Here is a 19,875-nt window from a genome sequence, read left to right on the forward strand (position 1 = left end):
TCCTGAGCATCGTTTGTTAATGACAAATTATACTCGGGAGGTATTTTTCTGTGAGTTTGAAGTGTTAAATGAAGTGACCTTAAAGATCAGAACGCAGATCTCTGGGGAACTGAGGTAAGGAGACGTTTCCCCTCCTTTCATAAAACTTGCGCTTTCTGAATCTTAAAAGTGTCATGCCCAAAATGCAAAAGATGTTTTATTGAAAATGATGTGTGTGCGAATTTAAATAAGCTAATTAACGAAGCCTTGTTTTCCTTCACTTGTCTGGTACCAAAGGTTAGTGTTGCCATTAGAATGACATAATGTACTTGTTAATCCACCAAAAAAAAAAAAAATTCAAATATCTTTATTGGCATAATACAATTCACAGAATATAGTGTTAATCCGCTCTCTCCTCTCTAGTTTGCTCAGCTATCTTGCAGTAAAATATGTATTTGTTCATCAAAACTTGGATTTCTGTAACTCTCAGAAATGCAAAATGAGTGAGTGACCGAAAGTTTATGGATAGGGAAGCCTTTGTGGCTGACATGGAACACAGGAAGCAATCTGAAGTGTGGCAACACTAAATTTCCTGATGATAAGCATGCAGCTGGGGGAATAAGTGAGAATCTCCTGAGTTCCAACTTATTAGCACAATAAATGTCAACAGAATGGTAATTTACTGCTTTCTATTTCAGATAGCACCTCTTCTGATAGAGTCAGGCAAATATAAGGCACTATTACTGGTAGTCAATAGGAAAAGCTGCTGTCATTCGCTAACTTCAGCTGCAAGCAACCCTTCAAAGTCAGTCTGTTATCAAGTTCAGCCTGAAATGCAAATATAACTTGAAATGTAAAAGAAAAACAATGGCAACCCAAGACACAAACATAGTAGTTTTGCATTATGGATTAAATGTCCATGTTCAAGCAAAGTGTTCAAGCTGTAAATGCAGTGGTTCATTAAACACTGGAGTATTGCTGGCCACAGGCTGATTGGAAGGCTTCTGAATTTAAATTCAACTAGTTCTACACTCTGACATGTGGGTTGAAGGCAAAGAGGATAATTTCTTAGTAGTGGGCAGGCGCTCTCAGGTGTACACTTAGGGCCAGTTCACACATTATAAACTCTTTGTGTTCCACAAGCATCTGGTTGATAGTCATGGAATGGGAGTTCTGTGCTTGGGGCTTAATTCCTAAGCACCAATCGGTACATATAAGTTTTCCCAGCAGGGCAAAATAGCAGCTTCCTGGGAAAAATGGTTGAGAAAATGGCACAGGAGAAGCCACTTCTCCCCTCACACTGAGGTCCCAGTCTGAATTGAACCTGCACACCTGGTAATTATGTTCCCAGTAGGGTCAAGGGCCTCTGTGGGCCCCTAGGCAATGACTCCCCCTGGGTCCCCCTTCCATTGCCAGAACCTAGCCCAAATTTTATATGAAAGGAAATGAACACATCACTTGCCCAGACGCATGGGCCCCCAGAGTGATGGCCCCTGGCATTTGGTCCTCTTAGTCCTCCCCCTGTTGGAGGCCATGGGTCTGAGAACAGAACTGCAGGCACTCGTCTGATTAGCAGAACCTGTGGCTGCCATGTGGGAGACACAAGGACTTTGCTACATGTGAAGTAGCTGTCAATGTTCTCATTCAATGCTGATCAAAATTTGCTCCAGAAGAGTCCTAAAAATAAACAGTGTTTGTTTAGAAGTATAACCATGTAGCAGTTTCAGTAAAGGCGATAAGTGTAATGGGTTCAGATTAGTACAGTTCTTCTTTCTCTAAAGTTCCATAATGAGATCGAGCCACAAAGGCTTATTTTCTCACTTGCCACTTAGGCTAATAATTTCGACGAAGCTTAATTTCCTAACACCACTTTGGCTAATAACTTCCACAAAGTACACAGATTTCTCTCACACTCCACAGCACCTCATTCAATTCACTTCCTCCCAGTTCTTATACACACTGAATTCTCTGTCTACGTCTCTCTCTTTCTCCCTGGTCTTATGCATAGCTGTTTCACTTGCCATCACCCCTCTGACAACTTCGGGTCTTTGTGTTGATTCTGCATGCCGTTTCCGACGGTCAGAGGTCACCTCGCTCTCCCCCTACATTCCCCTGCGTTTTGCCCATGTTTTCCAATTTGAGATAAAAAAGGCCTCTGAAAATGGGGGGGAAATGCGGGGAAATGCAGGGGGAGAGCGAGGCGACCTCTGACAGTCGGAAATGGCATGCATAACCAATACAAAGACCCAAAGTTGTCAGAGGGGTGACTGCGAAGGAAACAGCCATGCATAAAAGACCTCTCTCTCTCTCTTTCTCTCTCTCTGTCTCTCGTAGCATTTGTTGTATTTTCTTGGTGGGTTTAAACGCTGTTTGTAAGTTATGTTTTTTCAAAAGTTTCTCCATCCTATCAGTGACTCCTTTAATAAATGGCAAGAATACCTTTCCTATGGGAGACTGTTTTTCCTGAGTTTTCTGATTTTTCCTGAGAAAATACAACAAATGCTACGATCAGCAAAAGACAAAAGAGACCCCCTCACCTCTCAGGAGTATATCATATACCTTGCAGCTGTGGACAAGTTTACATCGGGACAATAAAACGCAGCATACAAACAAGGATAAAAGAACATGAAAGATACTGCAGACTGGGCCAACCTGAGAAATCAGCAGTGGCTGAACAGGGACTGACACAAACAGGACACAGGGTCTTATTCCAAGACACTGAAAGACTGGACAATTCTACCAACTATTTTGTCAGATTGCACAGAGAAGCCATTGAAATTCATAAACATCAGCACAACTTTAACAGAAAAGAAGAGAGTTTAAGAATGAATAAGGCTTGGCTTCCTGTCTTGAAAACCTCCAGACTAACAAAGACTACAGTCAACAATAGCCATGCAGATTAGCTTTGGATTCCACACATTAACAGATCACTTCAGGATACAATGGTTCCATATTAACATACCACACCCTCATTAGCACATTATCTTGATACTTACAGGACAATGGTTAGCACATTACCTTTGTTACTTTTTGCAGGACAATGATTCAGCTCAAACCAAACCCCTTTCTGACAACATATTACTCTTCCTACACACTTGACACTGAGAGACACTGTCCTTCAGTGTTACTCCTCTGAAGATGCCTGCCACAGCTGCTGGCGAAACGTCAGGAAAGAAAATACCAAGACCACGGTTACACAGCCCGGATAGCCTACGAGAACCAATGAACTCTGATCGTGAAAGCCTTCGACAGTGTTTCTTGGTGTTTACTTCCTCCTCAAAGGAAAGAGCCAATCCTGGCTTTCCTTCAGTTCCTAGGAAAAAGAGCTGCTTCAGAAGACCACGGTAGAACCTTTGGAACTGCAGGGAGCACCAATTCAGAAATTCAGAACCTTCCACATTCTGCCACTGTTCCCATGGCAGCCTTTTTGTAGTCAGCTGTGCCCCTCATGGCAGCCATTTTTGGTTGCTCCCATTACTTGTTCTCAAACTCCAAAAGTGCTCACGGGTTCAACAAGTTTTGGGCTGGATAGTCGGCTTGATTTGTCCAGTGACTGTATCAGCCCTGTCAAACAGACTTCCGGGCAAAAATGATCAGAACAAAATGCAACTTTAACAAGGAAAATGGTTATCTCGTGTTGCCCATCAAACGCTCTGTATCCTTTTCCATTAAAAATGCACTGTGAGCATGCCGCTGGGGTGCTCTTCTGATTTTTGCCCTCACAGCAATTCTCTACAGCACACAGAAAAATGCAGGATTAACGCTTCCTTGATCATTCCTGGAACAGTAAGATTGGTGTATTCTGTTCATTGTGCTTGGCACAGTAAATGGTATCTCTGATTGTAAGGAGATTTTACAAATTTAGTTTGACAAATTATTCTGCAGTTAGTTACAGTTTCACTTAAACTTGAAATGACCTGGCATTCTTTGTCTGTCACAGGTATATTTAGGTTCTTTATGTTTCCATGTGGTGTTTCTCACTCCAGTACTTGAAGGCTAGTGAATTGGCTCTGTGACGGTATCTAGTACCCTTGCGATTTATGAGGGTGTTGTGGCCAAAGATATACAGATGCAGCATGGAGTTTGGAAACAGAGCTTTGCCTCCCCTCTTGTTAGAAGTACTCCAGGTTGTCTGAACCATTTCAACTTACCTTGTTCATTAAACAGGCTTTGTCTCTGTTGTTTCACAGAGGGCACCGAAGGTTGCAAAGCAGTGTCAGCTGTGAGGAGGAAAATCAGACATAATTCCATTGCCTATCATGTGAAGGGAGGGTAAAACTTGGGAGGTAGAGAAGAGACAAGCCACTTCAAAAGAACTCATCTGAAACTCAGGAATGTTCTGCTGCACCTTTCAAATCTGTCTCTTCCTACCCCTGTAGAATGAATCAAGTTGACATTTTAGCAACTTTTTGAAGAAAAGGGTTGGAACACATCAAAGAGTTGATATAGTGAAGATCTGAAAAAGAGCAGCTTTCATCTTGCACCCTAATCCCCCCCATTTTAGTAGACGTGGGTGAGAACTTTGTCCCCTTTCAGTTCAGTGAAAGGGAAGTTACTGTTTTTACTTTGCCATTATGTCCATCGGAAAAGAGAGTACAATCGAATCCATGTGCCATAAACCCTTTCATTCTCTTTAAATTATGTGATTTCTCAGATAACAACAACAGTGAAGTTTGCATATATTATTATGGTAATCTGTTCAACAAACCTGTAAAGTAGGACATCAGCAAAACGATGGACAAAATGCCCGTAATGACCAGGAGAGTGTGTGTTGATCAAAGGCTCATATATTGCAAGGTACTCTGGAGAGGTACTCTGGAGAGGTACAAATGTGCTCATAGAGATGCATTGCATCTTGCCTGAAAGGTCCCTAGCAGAAGAAGCTATTTAGTGTTGGGGTGAGCAAGCGGTAGCCTTTCTGCAACATGGGCCCAACTGTGCCACTTTTTTTATCCATGGGATTAAATGGCAGCTTGTTTGTTGGTTTGTTTGTTTTCCATAACAAAATTTCTCACAATAAGGAATGACACTTAAAAATAGAATCAATGGCCAATAAAATCAGCTAAGTGAAACTAAACAGAAAAGAGAGGAGACAGAATTATTCTGCAGCCAATAATGACTGCAACCAGAGTTTGTTAGCTGAGCGGGTGTTAAAGGTTGGCATTGTTGGCCAGCTGCTGAGGCTCAAGGCCCATCACTTACGCTTGTCCTGCTGCTGTATAGCAGCAGTGGTGAAAGGACAGCTGTCTTAGGACAGTTCCCTTTTGTAGTAGAATGTAGAATAGCAGCAGGGTGGATAAAAAAATCAATGATTTAAAAAAAACTAAAAAAATTAAAATCTGCTTCTTTAATTTAAATTGGATTTTTAAAATTTAAATCTGACTTTTTAAAAATAAAATGCTTTTTGAGGAAAAATCTATCTAAAGGTAGTTTTCTGTTTAAGACACATTGTAGTCCAAAGGTTATTCATCATGAAATAAGGATTAGTTTGTAATTATGTAGCATGAGGTTGAATATTCAATGGCCATCCTCACCAGTGGCCCACCACTGCCTGGAGCCAGTTTGGGCCCCTCATCTCTAGGGGCATGCCCTCTCCTCGCAGGGCTGCCAAGGGCATTACCAGCCCTGCCGAATGGAGTGCAGGTCAGGCCAAACTTGTCCGACTGGGATCACCCTTCCCCGCCATTCAACCTCCATCCTAGCCCCAACCACCGGAACATCTCTTGTCTAGACGAGCCCAGGATGGGCATGCGGATGGGTGCCCCAGCTCTCTGCTACAGAGAGATAGTGGGTTCACTAAAAATATTTTCTTTGCTAGATATTAAGGAGCAAAAAGATATATATGTGGGTAAATCAGGGATGCTTTTGAGAAGCCCAAGGTGCCCCTGGTAACGCAGGTGTCTGGGAGAAGGGATATTCTTTGCCTTACTTCCATTCTTTGTTACATATTATAGTACATTGAAAACCAGTCCAGGTATGCATGCTTCCAACTTGGGTTTTGTTTCCTGGCTAAAGTGTGATTGGATGATGAGAACTGACTTTATATAAATAAATATGGATAATACCAGCTGAATGTTCCTTAATCACCAAATGGTATCTTCTGAGAATCATTATACTAGATCAGGGGTCGGCAAACTCATTAGTCAAAAGAGCCAAATATCAACAGTACAACAATTGAGATTTCTTTTGAGAGCCAAATTTCTTAAACTTAAACTATATAGGTAGGTACACTGTTTATTAACTTAATAAACTTTAATTAAAGTTTTAAGTCTTAATTAAACTATAGGTACACTGAATAAAGCTTGATATCATACTTAATAGTGATCTTATTTATTGATAAAAATTAAATTGTCCCTGCCATTTCCCCCTCCCCATCCGGAGTCCTCATCTGGAGGCCTGGTCTACCGTTATAAAAGCCTATTCGTAGACCTGGCCTCCTGCTGAGTCCCATTGGGAGGCCAGGTCTACCCATTGGCTTTCTTGGCAGTAGACCTGGCCTCCGGAGGCCCTTAGAAGCCAATTGGTGGACCTGGCCTCTGAAGGGGGACTTTTTCCCCTCCTCGGAGTCCAGGTCTACCGCCAAGAAAGCCAGTGGGTAGACATGGCCTCCCAATGGGACTCAGCCGGAGGCCAGGTCTATCAAAGGAAGCCCACCCTGCCCAACAGCTGATAGGCGGGGGGGCCAGGAACCGCTGAGCTGCCCGCCCAGCAATCGCACGGCTAGAGGGGAGGCTTTAGCCTCCCAGCCATTGAGGGCAAGGGAAAGGGAGACCCGGGCATTCTCCACGGCGGGGGGGGGGGAGAGAGAGCGCACCCGCTCACCCGTGCTCTCTCAGGCACGCTGGCTCCGCAGCCTGGCTGCCGGCGTGAGCGGGCGCAAGAGCAGGGGCTCAGAACCAAGTTCGGAGAGCCGCACTCAACGGGCCAAAGAGCCGCATGCGGCTCAGGAGCCGCAGTTTGCAGACCCCTGTACTAGATTATTGGGAGGTATTGCATTAATTTATCTTACCATAATTTTTGAACAATAATAAGAGGGAGTTTTGCCTTCTAAAACATATTCATGATCTTTTTACCATTTCAGAAGCATCAGTTAATAGTACAACAATAGATAAAATTAAAATCAAAACCTTTCAGTAAGATAATTGGTTTAATTAACACGACACTCCCAATTTAACAGAAAATGAAATCTTGCCAGCTCCTCCTGGCAATAAGTCATAGTTTATTTTGACTAATTGTTCTAAATTATTGTTTTCTAAATTATATTATACATGGAGGAGACCCATGAAGATTCATGTGGGGGACCACTCATCCCCTGACCCACCTTCTGTCCCTTACTTGCACTTCCCCTCTTTGTCTCAGTTTCCACTCCATGCTGACACTTTGCTCTCAATCTTCTCTTCCCCCTTTCCCCTCCACTGCTTCTCTCTTTTCTCTCCTTCCTTTCCTCCCTCCATAGAACCATAGAATAACAGAATCATAGGGTTGGAAGGGACCTCCAACCTCCATTTCTTCCCTTTTTGCTCCATTTTCTTTCCTCCCTCACTCTTCCTTCCAATCTTTCTTGTTGTCTGATGTGCCTGCCCACTATTGCTTCTCCTCCACTCATCCAAAGCTTCAAAATAATACCATGGCAGCCATTTTCAATTACCTGGACAACCACATATAAGATTGGTGATGTTTGCAGTTTCCTAGGTAATCCAAAATGCCTGTTGACATCTCAGCATTTTAAACCTTTTATTCTCTCTCTCTTTTTAATTAGGATTTTCCTGCAAACCTGTGTTTCCTTCTTGATCTATAGAAATATCTATCCTTTCTGTACCTGGCCCCATTGTGCAGTTTTTTAAATCTGCTCTGGAGCCATGTTTAGAACTTTGTATATAGATTTGTATCCCAAAGACTAACATTGAACCTCAATAATAAGGTCACTTAAACTGATCTTTCAGCATTGTTTTCTATTCAAGATTGACTGCTGTTCATTCAGTTTCTCGTTTAAATACAAGTACCATTGTTTATAGTCCACCTTTCTCATTGGGACTCAAGGCAGATTACACAGTGTGAGTCAATACAATCAATGGATGGGACATTCAATAAAAAATGCAATTGGATTAGGGTTGTAGAACCAACCAGAAGTCTAAAAACAAAACTGAAGCAAAGCATAAGTATTAAAATGAACATTAAATAACACAACATTCCATAGTAGGATCATAGTTTCAGCAAGCTATACACAGTAGTATATATAGACCATAGTCCCTGATTTTTTTTCCAAGTAGCTTTGTGAATCATTTAGTACAGTGCAACTCTGTAGCTGGCATAGAAAAGTCCTCTTGAATCATTCAGTTTGGCAAATGTTGTGGAAAGCCATGAGAGTGGGAGCCTTCCTGTCCTCCTCAGGCAGGCCGTTCCACCCGGTGGGGGCCACAACTGAAAAGGCATGCATATGGGCAGTTCTTAATTTTGCCCATTTGTATGTTGGTACCTGCAGAAGACCCTGCTCTGTGATCGAAGCTGTCATAGCGGAGCACGGGGGATAGATGGTCCCACAGATATGAGGGTCCAAGGCCATGAAGGGCTTTGTATGTGAAGAAGAAGAGTTGGTTTTTATATGCCAACTTTCTCTACCACTTAAGGGAGACTCAAACCAGCTTACAGTCACCTTCCCTTCCCCTCCCCTCCCCACAACAGACACCCTGTGAGGTGGGTGAGGCTGAGAGAGCATGACTTGCCCAAGGTCACCCAGCTGGCTTCGTGTGTAGGAGTGGGGAAACAAATCCAGTTCACCAGATTAGCCTCCGCCGCTCATGTGGAGGAGTGGGGAATCAAACCCGGTTCTCCAGATCAGACTCCACCACTCCAAACCAACTCTCCAAACAGACTCCACCACTCCAAACCACCGCTCTTAACCACTACACCACGCTGGCTCACCACATGATAGCCAATACCTCAAATTGAGCCCAGTAACTGATGTGTAGCCAGTGAAGGGTCTGTAGGATGGGAGTAATATGCATGCTCCATCTAGCTCCTGATAATAGCCAAGCCATAGCATTCGGCACCAACTAGTTTCCAAACTGATTTTGAGGGGAGACCAATGTATAGTCTGTTGCAGCAGTCTATTCTCAAGGTTACTGTGGTGTGGATCCAGATGGCCAGATCAGCTGTTTCAAGGTAAGGGCCCATTTTTTGGGCTAGTCTTGAGTTGGTAGAAAGCTTTTTTCTTTGCAGCTGCATTAACTTGCTTCTCCAGAAATAGAGTTGGGTCCAGTATGACCCAGGATCCAGTAGAACCCCAGGGCTCTTAAGTGAGTCAGCAAGGGTCAGCTGAACTCCATCAAAATGTAATCCCTCACCAATGCCAAAATGGGGCTTTTAGACTTCTGTTATATTGAACATTAGCACTAGAGAAGTATGTTAAGAGCAGAACCTGAGAACTACAGTAATTTAAACGCTACGTAGGTTCTTGCATTTAAAAAACAGTAGTGGGATATGTAGTGCTTGCTAGGATTCCATGTGCTCTCACCATTGTGATTAGGAACTGATAGGGGGCCTGTGTTTGTTCTCCATTTTCAATGCAGTTTTTAAAGAGGTAGTCTATTCCGAGTTTTGTTTTTTCTACAGATGTAAAGTGTACTTCCTGTTTTCTCCTTAAAATAAAAGCAAGGAAGCACAGTGCTGTTATGATCAACTGGATATGCTACAGGAGCAAGCAGTTTAAAATAATACTATACTGCTTGAGCATTTAGACTATTTTTCAAGTATCCATAGTGCTTCACATATGTTTATTTATTTAAAAAATGTACTACATTTCCAGTTAAAGATGTTCAAGGTTTTGTCATGTCATTTCAGCCATCTATTCAACTAAATTTTAAAATAGGTTACTTTCATTGCCCCCCATTGTTATTGATAGGGAGCTGAAGATGAGAGTGTGACTTGCCAAGTAACCCCACCTGGTGAGTTCATGGCAGAGATGAGATTTGAATTGGGGGCTTCTTGGTACAAAGCTCAGCCTCTTAGCCATCACAGTACACTTTGTGTCAAAAGTGTAAATGTTATACAGGTAGAGTACCCCATATCTGGACATCCCATATCTGGACTGATCCGAAAACTGGACCCTTTGAGCCGACATGCAGGCAGGTCCATGCATTGTAGGTGAAGAATGAATGCCTGTTGTTGTTTATTTGTTATTTGTTCTTGCTCTTGTTTAACAGCTGATACAGGTATTCTGGTGAGATAGTTACACCTTTGCTTTCTGATGGTTCAATGTACACAAAATTATTAAAAATATTGTTTAAAATTACATTCAGGCTATGTGAATAAAGTGTATAGAAAACATAAATGAATTTGGGTACCATCCCCAAGATATCTCGTTATGAATAAGGAAAAAGTCCAAAACATTGCAATATAAGGAAAGTTCCAAAATACAGACCACTTCTGGTCCCCAAGCAGTCTGGATAAGGGATACCCAACCTGTACTCCAGTATCGCTGCTGAATGCAAAATAATCTTGCACCAAGTAGCCCTTAAATGTCTGGAGAGTTGTATGAAATATTGATACATGCCACTCAAAGTTTTTCATAAGAGACCAAATAAAATGTAGTGAAGCTTTGAGTTTTGATTGATGTTCATTTGATGATTACTTCTGGATACTTTTCAGAGACTGAAGGAATCTCATTTAGGATTCAAACCAGCGTGAGAGGACCTTTGCAGACAGATATATTGTTAAAGCTGCTGTTTTCTTTACCAATCAATTACCCATCAACCTTGCCGAATATCTCTGTCCACTCTGAGCAGCTTACAAGGACACAGTGTATGGCAGTGAAAGAGAGCTTACTTGAAGAAGCAAAGAGACATTTTTCACAACCCATGGTACACGAGCTGATTCTCTGGATGCAAGAAAATCTAAAGTACATAGTTGAGCAAGTCGAAACTTCAGCCGGCAGTGGGGAAAGTATGCTATCAACAAAAGCAACCACAGACGATGGTGTATCGACTGTCCTTTTGCATTTAGATCACATGAGAGCTAAAGGAAAATATGTCAAAACACTGGAAAAATGGTGTGCAGATCTAAGGCTTACTGGAAGAGTGATGTTCATGGGCAAGATGATTTTTATTCTTCTTCAAGGAGTCAAGAGCAGCATTAAGGTGCAAACAATGTTGCCTGTTGCCTGTTCTGTTGCTGGCAGGGGAGGGTATGATGCATTTCAATAAGTGCTGCAGGGTTTTTTTTTTTTTGTTTTTTTGGTAATACCATTGTGTACTTGGTTGTGTGTGTTAAGTGCCGTCAAGTCGCTTCCGACTCATGGCGACCCTATGAATGAAAGTCCTCCAAAATGTCCTATCTTTGACAGCCTTGCTCAGATCTTGCAAATTGAAGGCTGTGGCTTCCTTTATTGAGTCAATCCATCTCTTGTTGGGTCTTCCTCTTTTCCTGCTGCCCTCCACTTTTCCTAGCATGACTGTCTTTTCCAGTGACTCTTGTCGTCTCATGACGTGACCAAAATACAATAGCCTCAGTTTAGTCATTTTAGCTTCTAGGGTCAGTTCAGGCTTGATTTGATCTATAACCCACTGATTTGTTTTTTTGGCAGTCCACGGTATCTGTAACACTCTCCTCCAACACCACATTTCAAAGGAATCTATTTTCTTCCTATCAGCTTTCTTCACTGTCCAGCTTTCACACCCATACATAGTAATAGGGAATACGATGGCATGAATTAATCTAGTCTTGGTGGCCAGTGACACATCCTTACACTTCCAAATATTTTCTAGCTCCTTCATGACTGCCCTTCCCAGTCTCAATCTCCTTCTGATTTCTTGGCTGCAGTACTTGGTTAACTGGTAGTAATACTTATTTGTCTCTGACCATGAACACTTAGGCATGTTTTTCTGCCCAAGCAAAAATCTTTTAATGTTTAGAAAAATACTTAGCACTATATGTATAGGACCCTGCTCAGCAACTCAGTTCAGTATCTGGCCACAGCTAAAATTAATTTTGACCAGGGCCCTATAAATACAATGCTAAAGACAGCAGACATAAGCTTGCTTTTCATGAGTTTTTAGATATCTTGTGAACCCTCCCCTCAGCTATACAGATACTAGGCTGAAAGGCCAGCACTGTGAACATGTCCACTGATTCATTCTCATGCACAACCAGAAAAAAACTTGTATTGTTACCTTTAAATCCTGCCTTTCTTCCGTCATAGAACTGAAAGTCATGTTGTGACGTGCCCTTTCTTGGAACTGAGGTGGCCCACACAACCTCTTATGATTTTGGGGGACCGGGTTTGTTTAAAACTAAACCTTCCCCTCAGTTACAAGATAGTATTTGAGTTCAAAGGCTTTGGGTTTGTTGCCGCGGGATATGTTTTGTGGTGATCAAGACAAACATGGGGATCACGGGGGGCAGGAGCTGTATGTAAATAACCAACAGGATTTATTTATTTACAGATTGTTTTCAGAGAACAGAACAGAAAGACAGCACAGGTCTCTAGACTGTCAAAGGAGAAACCCGGCCAAGGCACCTACATTTACGCTAGTTATTGTTTCAGAGTATGGTTTGAATTCTCTTTAATGCTTACAGGTACAAACAGGCTTTCACCAACTAACCCCTGGGTTGGATCCTTTCATACACACAGGATTCCACCCACACCAGCCTGCCCTTTCCCAAGAATCAGGCTAAATGGTACAATGTCAGCTCATCACCAGAGACGGGTCCAACAACCAAGTACTTTGTTCTCTCTCAGAGGCAGAGCTATGATACTGGAACAGGTTCCCATTGGTTCAGGGATGGAACAGCTGAGTGGCTGTTTTTCTCAATGGTATTAAACACATACATAGGGCTTACCTTCCAGGCAGTGGCGGGGCCCGGACTCGCTTAGTTTTAACAAACTGCATGTAGACCATATTCTGGCCTCAAGAGGTTTTTTAACCCCCTCTTCTCAAGAGAGAACAACAACAGTGGCTCTTATCTATTGGGATCTGCTTGAAACCTTATAGATCAGGAATTTCCTTCTCCCCCCTTCTGCTGCAGCCTAGTACCCCCTCCCCGCCAGTTTTGTTCCTGGGGTGGTGAGTTACCCTCATGAACAGCATAGAGGACAAAATAGAGGGGGGAGGTCTGCAGTGTGGACATTGAGGGTGAAATTGCCAAAGTTGGGGGTGCCCTTAATCTTTTAGAACTGCATGGTTGGATACAGGCCAGTAGGCATGGCGGCAGGCCCAGCCAAGGTGGGGTTTTTTTTTTTTTTTGGCAAACTACTTTGCTCCCTGCAGTGAGGAAACTGCCCTCACTCAGGCTGCCCTTATGGGGCCTGGGACTCTGGCTTGCCACAAGACAGAGGTTCTCTGGGTTAGCAGAAAGGCAGACTGCGGATCTGAGATGGGCCCTGTCTTGGATGGGGCTATACCCACCCCTAGAAAAGCCAAAAATACAGCTTGGGAGTGCTGTTTTACCCAGCAGTCACCTTAGAAATCAGGTGGCTGGGGTGGCTTGGAGTTCTTTTGTCCAGCTTTGGCTGATGTGTCAGCTGAGTCCATTCTTTGTTTAGTCAGATCTAGCTATAATTATCGATGCCCTGAGTGTGTGTGTGTGTGTGTTAAGTGCCGTCAAGTCGCTTCCGATTCATGGCGACCTTATGAATGAAAGTCCTTCAAAATGTCCTATCTTTGACAGCCTTGCTCAGATCTTGCAAATTGAAGGCTGTGGCTTCCTTTATTGAGTCAATCCATCTCTTGTTGGGTCTTCCTCTTTTCCTGCTGCCCTCAACTTTTCCTAGCATGACTGTCTAGTTACATCTAGTTACATCTAGACTGAACTATCGCAGTGCTTTCTACTTGAGGCTGCCCCTGAAGAGTGTTTGGAAGCTGCAGCTAGTGCAGAATGCTGCGGCTGGACTCCTGGTTGGGCCCAGCTACTGGGAGAATATGACCCTAGTACTACCACAATTATACTGGCAATCGATCTGCTCCCAAGCCCAATTCAAGGTGTTGGTTTTGCAGCCCCACATGGTTTGGGACTGGGGTATCTGAAGGGCCATCTTCTCTCATATGTTCCTGCCTGGGAATTAAGATCACAGGGAGAGGCCCTCCGTCCTGACTGTATCACCAATGAAAGAAGCTTGGTGGACACACAAGAGAGCCTTTTCAGTGGCATTCTCACAATTATGGAACAGCCTCCCCTGGGAGGTGCGCCCAGCCCCCTCACTTCCAGTCTTCAGGAAGTCATTGAAGATTATTTTATTTAGGACAGCATTTGACTAGTTTGTATTTATTGACGGTCTTAATTGGAAATGTTAAATTGTGGTCTGTTATGTGCGTTTTTTTAATACCCATTGTTTTATTCATATTGTGAGCTGCACTAAGTTCTGCAAGGTAGAAAGACAGCTAATAAAACTTTTCAATAAATAAATAAATGGTGCCACACACACACAACCCAATCCCAGATCTGGTGATGGTGGAAGGCCCCGCCTGGGCACCTCGGTGCAATGCCTTCCATGGCGACCAACCCCGTGAAGCCGCAGCAGATCTGGCTTGGTGACCCTCTAGCTCTAGGACAGACTGAACCCCTAGGCCATTGCCTAGGTTCATCTAATAGATGGACTGGCTCTGTATGGCAGAATTAGATACTTCGGCTGCTCACTCCTAGTTGCCCATGTTTGGCTAACACGGGTATGATCAGCTGAGCTGCACGAGGGGAGCAACTCTCTCAGAACTGCTGTTGCTTTTCATACTAGGAAGGAAGATTGAGAGTATCTTGCATGTTGCTCTGCTCAGACGAAAACAGAAGCTGCAGTGAAGACATCTGGGCTTGTGAATAAATTGGAGTTCAGATGGTTGGTCTCTGAGGGCTGATTGCTTGGCTGGCCTTTGTACAGGCCAGAAAGAAAAGTGATCTTAAAATTCACCAAACTTAAGAAATACCCCCCAGTCCAGATAACCATGGGAGAAACAGAAAACTGCTGATTGTTGGTCCCTGATGCCAAGCAGTTCCCACTTGTATGTGAGCTGTTACATATTGGGCCCAAAATTATGGATTCATTATGACCCCCTCCCCCCACGCAACAGGTTTCTCAACAGCCAGTAGGAGGTCTGTGGTGGGTTTCTGTTTGCTGTGTTAATTGAAATGGTGCTAACCAACGTTCTCCTAAACTAAGAATTTTCCTTTTAAGGAGTACAAAATTTGAACAGTCCTGTCAACTGCTCTTCTTTTATGGCTATGAAAGGAACTTTCTAATTCTTTTCGCTTAACGTCTCCTCTAGCGGTTTCTTTTAACCCTAAGGAGTCATGCTATTATAGTAATACATTTGTTCCATTGTTGATGCAAGGACCTCAGGATGGTGGATGTGGTCTTCTCTGTGATATTTAATGATGGCCCTATTACCTATTGAGCTTTAGGACTGAGTGGGGGATTTGAACATGGGTTTCCAGACCATTCCTCACTGGTTCACCATTTAGCAGCCATTGCAGTTGTGTGTATGTGTGTGTGCCAGCCTATTTGCAAGTGATTGCTGTGAATGACTGCTGTAGTGCAATGAAAGAGCAATATCCAATGATGTATGGATACAGGATTGAATTCCCCTGCTCAATAAGCACATTCCTGATCCTTCTCCAACATATGGGTTGAAGGATCAGCAATGTTGTATCCAAACTGATTCTGTGAGGTTTACAGGTGCAGTCACAACATTGTCCCCATTAAAATATACTGGAATTCTCCAGAATTAATGTGGTACACAGCTTTGATCAGTGTTCACAGACACATTTAAAGACACGTATTCAGTCTTCCAGACTTTATATGGAAAACACAATGCCTCACTAATGTTTTTGCAGCAGTAGCATTTGTCTATAATGCATGGAGCTGTCTTCAGTAGAATACTGAAGATGTGACCTGATTTTAACAGGGACACAAATGTTTAATATGGAGGGATTAAAAAATATTTTTCAGTATTTTTGTATCAACAGGTTGCCATGGATGGCACTTAATGTTCTGGTGTTTTGTTTTTAATTCATTTTTCTTTTTGGGCACCTAGGAATATATGATTCTTCAGAAAACTAGCAAGGTAGATGTGGACTCGACCGGGAAGAAATGTAAAGAGAAAATGATTAGTGTACTCTTCAAAACAAAAGCCCAGGCAGAAGACAGAAGGTATAATTTAGTACTGTTTCAGCTATAGAAAAGCAGCTTTGAATTGTTAATTACATTCTGACAGAAGTAGGCATATTCACAAAGCCTCTCTTGTACAACACAGGTTCCAGACATTTGAAGTCAAAGAGTATTCAACGCTGGATGAGTTACAAAATGAATTTGAGGCTGCGGGACTGGCAGAACTGTTCACAGAGTTTGTGCTGCCTCGGTTAAAATAATTTTGAAGCAAATGCATACGCCCGTGACTAAACTGTCATTGAATGTATTGAATGGTTGCTGAGAGATGATAAAATGAAAGGTTTGGCGGCAAACAGCTCTAAAGCTTCTCTGTAGCGAAATGTCAGAAAAAGCCATCTCCTCCACAAGACACAAAAGAAAGCTCAAACATTCTGAAGAGCTGATAGTTTTGACTGTGTGCACTGACAACTTTTGCTGGGAACTGAGTTTGAACAGTTGATATTTAAGAAATGTAGGTCATAAGTAAAGGCGACGGGGAAATCACTGTGTTCTTGTTGGATTTGGGTGGATCTCTTATCTCTAATTGTCTTGTAATTAAACTATATCTTTGAAAGGTGTGTTTTCAAGATTACATTTTTTACTGCTACTTGGAATGCTGGAAGAAAATCTTTTATTTCTACGTTGAAAAAGCAGTATTGGGGATAAATAAAAAATTCGTTTTTTCCTATTCTAGTACACTCCTAAGATAGCTCAGTTTGCTGAATTTGAAAAGTAGGAGGTACCATATACATGAGGTTTAAATCAATTTAAGTGGTTTACTTATTCCATTTTTGAATTAGGAGAGCTGAGCTTCTTAAAAAAATGAAATCATTTTGCAGAAGTCACATTCAGGTTGTACTCTTTTTATGTTTATGTTTTCAGTGTCCATCATTAATTATGACTTATTAATATATATTGGTCCTTTCATTTCTATTCAGTTTTATATCTTGCTTGCTGCTATTTCTTTTCACTGCCCATATTCTTGAACAGACCTATTCGCTCCAATCTTCTCCCACTTTTATCTTTCAGTTGATTTACACTACTGACTTTCTACGTGTAGTTATGTATGTAGCTATGCATTGAAAGGACTAACGCAAAAGTGAGGTCCAGATGTTCAGCTGGCAGCTCTCTCAGTGACTGTGGCTGCACCATTTCCAGCAGCCATAATAATGCATGTCTGCCAACATGTATCATAGAAGTGAAAGTTGGTTGGGTTTAGTATGGAAACTTCTAGTATATATTTTAGCATAAGTACAAGGAATACCGTACCAAATCATATGCTGTAAACTTTTTTTTTTAAGTTGCACTGCCTTATGCAGAACCAGACCACTGGTTCCTCTAATCAAGGGCACATTCTGGCTCCAAGCATCTGAACCAAATCTCAATCAGAGGTTACTTCCAGCTGTTCTACCTAAGATCCTTTAACTGGAAATGCTGGCTTTGTACCTAAGATTTTTTGCAGTGCTAAGCATGCAGTCTACTATCGGGTTATAGCTCTTCCCCCGTAATGAGATTTAATTGAATGTGAAGTAGATTGCAAGGCTTCTTGTATCAAGGAAGAACTCCTCCACACCCAAATGTGTTAAGATATATTCAGTGAAAACCAATGTCTGCCATTATTCATCATATCTGTCTCCAGTGTTGAAGTGTTTTCTCCTCTGCTTTAGAAAGGCAAAAAAAAAAAAAGGGTATGATTACAGTTCTCTCCTGCAACACTATTTACTACATAAAGGTAAAGGTCCCCTGTGCAAGCACCAGGTCATTCCTGATCCATGGGGTGATGTCACATCCTGACGTTTACTAGGCAGACTTTGTTTACGGGGTGGTTTGCCAGTGCCTTCCCCAGTCATCTTCCCATTACCCCCAGCAAGCTGGGTACTCATTTTACCGACCTCGGAAGGATGGAAGGCTGAGTCAACCTTGAGACGGTTACCTGAAACCAACTTCCGTTGGGATCAAACTCAGGTCGTGAGCACAGCTTGGACTGCAGTACTGCAGTTTACCACTCTGCACCACAGGGCTCCTTCACTTACTATATAGGGGGAGGATATTTCAGTATTCTCAATTAGATCAGGGCCCAATGTAAGTGCCAATGATATTAATGGGGTGGGGTTGTTAATTTTGTGAAAAGGCTTCTGGAGCAAAAATCTATCCGACATCTGTGTCTGTGTAGCTCTGAGTACATATTTGAAGGTAAGTTAAATAGATGTTTAGTACTAGAAGTGTAAGAAGTATTATACAAGGTGTTCATATTCCTAATTCTGGTGCTGGACAATGGCTGTGATCTGGGCTGTTTTCACTACAAGGATCAGAAGATAATTGCCTGTCTTTTAGATGGAGGCAGGGAATCGTCAGAGGCTCTGCAAATATGAGTTTTTAAAAGAGGTTGTTAAAGGTATTGCTTTATTTCTGTCTAGCATTACTCATGCTCATTTTTTAAAAAACGGAAGAGAATCATTCCGGGGAGGGGATCACCAGATGAGTTTATAAATGCATGGAGGTTTTTTATCAAGAGTTTTTAAAGGTATTGTGTTATTTCTATGCAGTACTGCACTACTCATGTTCCTTTAAATAAAAATAAAATAAAACAGGGTAGATGGCGAGTCCTGAGGGTCATGTGGGAACACTGTGGGGGAGGGGCTTCAATGTACATCAGGTGTGAAAGGGAGACCACTGCTAATAGATTACCCTGGGCTGTCTGGAATCTCCATTACAAGGGAGATTATCAAGAACCAGACTACCATGGAAAACCACTCTGGTGTAGAAGCAGCCCTGGAGATCCTTGCATTTTCTTTAATGCACTTTGCTGAACTGGTAGCTGATGTTGCTGTGTTTTGATACAGCACTTACCATATAAAGGGAGTACAGTGTGACTAGAATTAGTTGCCCATCCCAAATGGGTGATTATCATGGTGTTGACAGAATACAATACCTGTTCAGCAAGAGGCACCACACACTCAGCTCAGCATGCTAGATGCAACTTCCTTTTCTCTGTATAGTACTGTTCCATACGCACAAGGCCCAATATAGATGGTGATCTGTGTCAGAAAACCTACTTCTGGGTATGGATGATATTCAATGGATTGGAATGGAATTTTGTCTGCTATGTGATACAAAAACTCAACAGTTCTCAAATGTATGAATACAGTGGTTGAAGTTCTTTGGAGTTCTGATTTTGTAATTCTTTTAATGTTCTCAGTTTTGAAGTGTATGGTAGTTATCAATTTAATCTATGCAAGCTTATTTGATGAGACAACAGTAAAAAAAAGCCCACCCAACCTCTTTATAAGTTTGTATGGTTTATACTTCCAGCATTTCATCTACCACTCTGTATTGTTTTGAAATGTCTTCCTGAAATCAAGTTAATTTTTTCAGTATTTCACATGGGAACAACTGCCTATGTGACATCTAAGAAGCTACAATGAAACTCAAATGCATAACAATGTGTAAAGGAAAGCAGGGCACATGAATGCATGAGAATATGGCATCTCCAATTGATCAAGATAAAGCAGTGTTTCCTAAACCTTTGGTATATGGAGAACACCCTTTGGATGTATGGGGTACTTTAAACTTTTATACTTCAGAATATATCTCTGCTCTCTCATAGTTTCATCTGTGGACTAATCTAGAGGTCTTCATTGAGGCCCACACAGGATGAATTTATCCAGGAGGGCTGAATGTTTCTACCCTGCTGTCTGTGCCTGCAGAGGTGAGGTGGGTGGCAACTACAGACAGGACTTTTTCAGTAGCAACACCTCACTTTT

At 42.2% G+C, this 19,875-nt stretch overlaps 1 protein-coding gene across 1 annotated transcript in view; it reads left to right on the forward strand.

The window, feature by feature from the left end:
• Positions 1-16,655, forward strand: part of RWDD3 (RWD domain containing 3) — a 32,299-nt gene extending 15,644 nt beyond the window's left edge. The window contains exons 2-4 of the mRNA XM_056844740.1: positions 10,627-11,114; positions 15,999-16,114; positions 16,218-16,655. Of these exons, the coding sequence (XP_056700718.1) occupies positions 10,627-11,114; positions 15,999-16,114; positions 16,218-16,332 (719 nt within the window). The 3' untranslated portion in view covers positions 16,333-16,655. The remainder of the gene's footprint in view (positions 1-10,626; positions 11,115-15,998; positions 16,115-16,217) is intronic.
• Positions 16,656-19,875: the final 3,220 nt, after the last annotated feature.

The sequence above is a fragment of the Euleptes europaea genome, chromosome 2 (assembly GCF_029931775.1).
Source record: "Euleptes europaea isolate rEulEur1 chromosome 2, rEulEur1.hap1, whole genome shotgun sequence".
NCBI lineage: Eukaryota > Metazoa > Chordata > Lepidosauria > Squamata > Sphaerodactylidae > Euleptes > Euleptes europaea.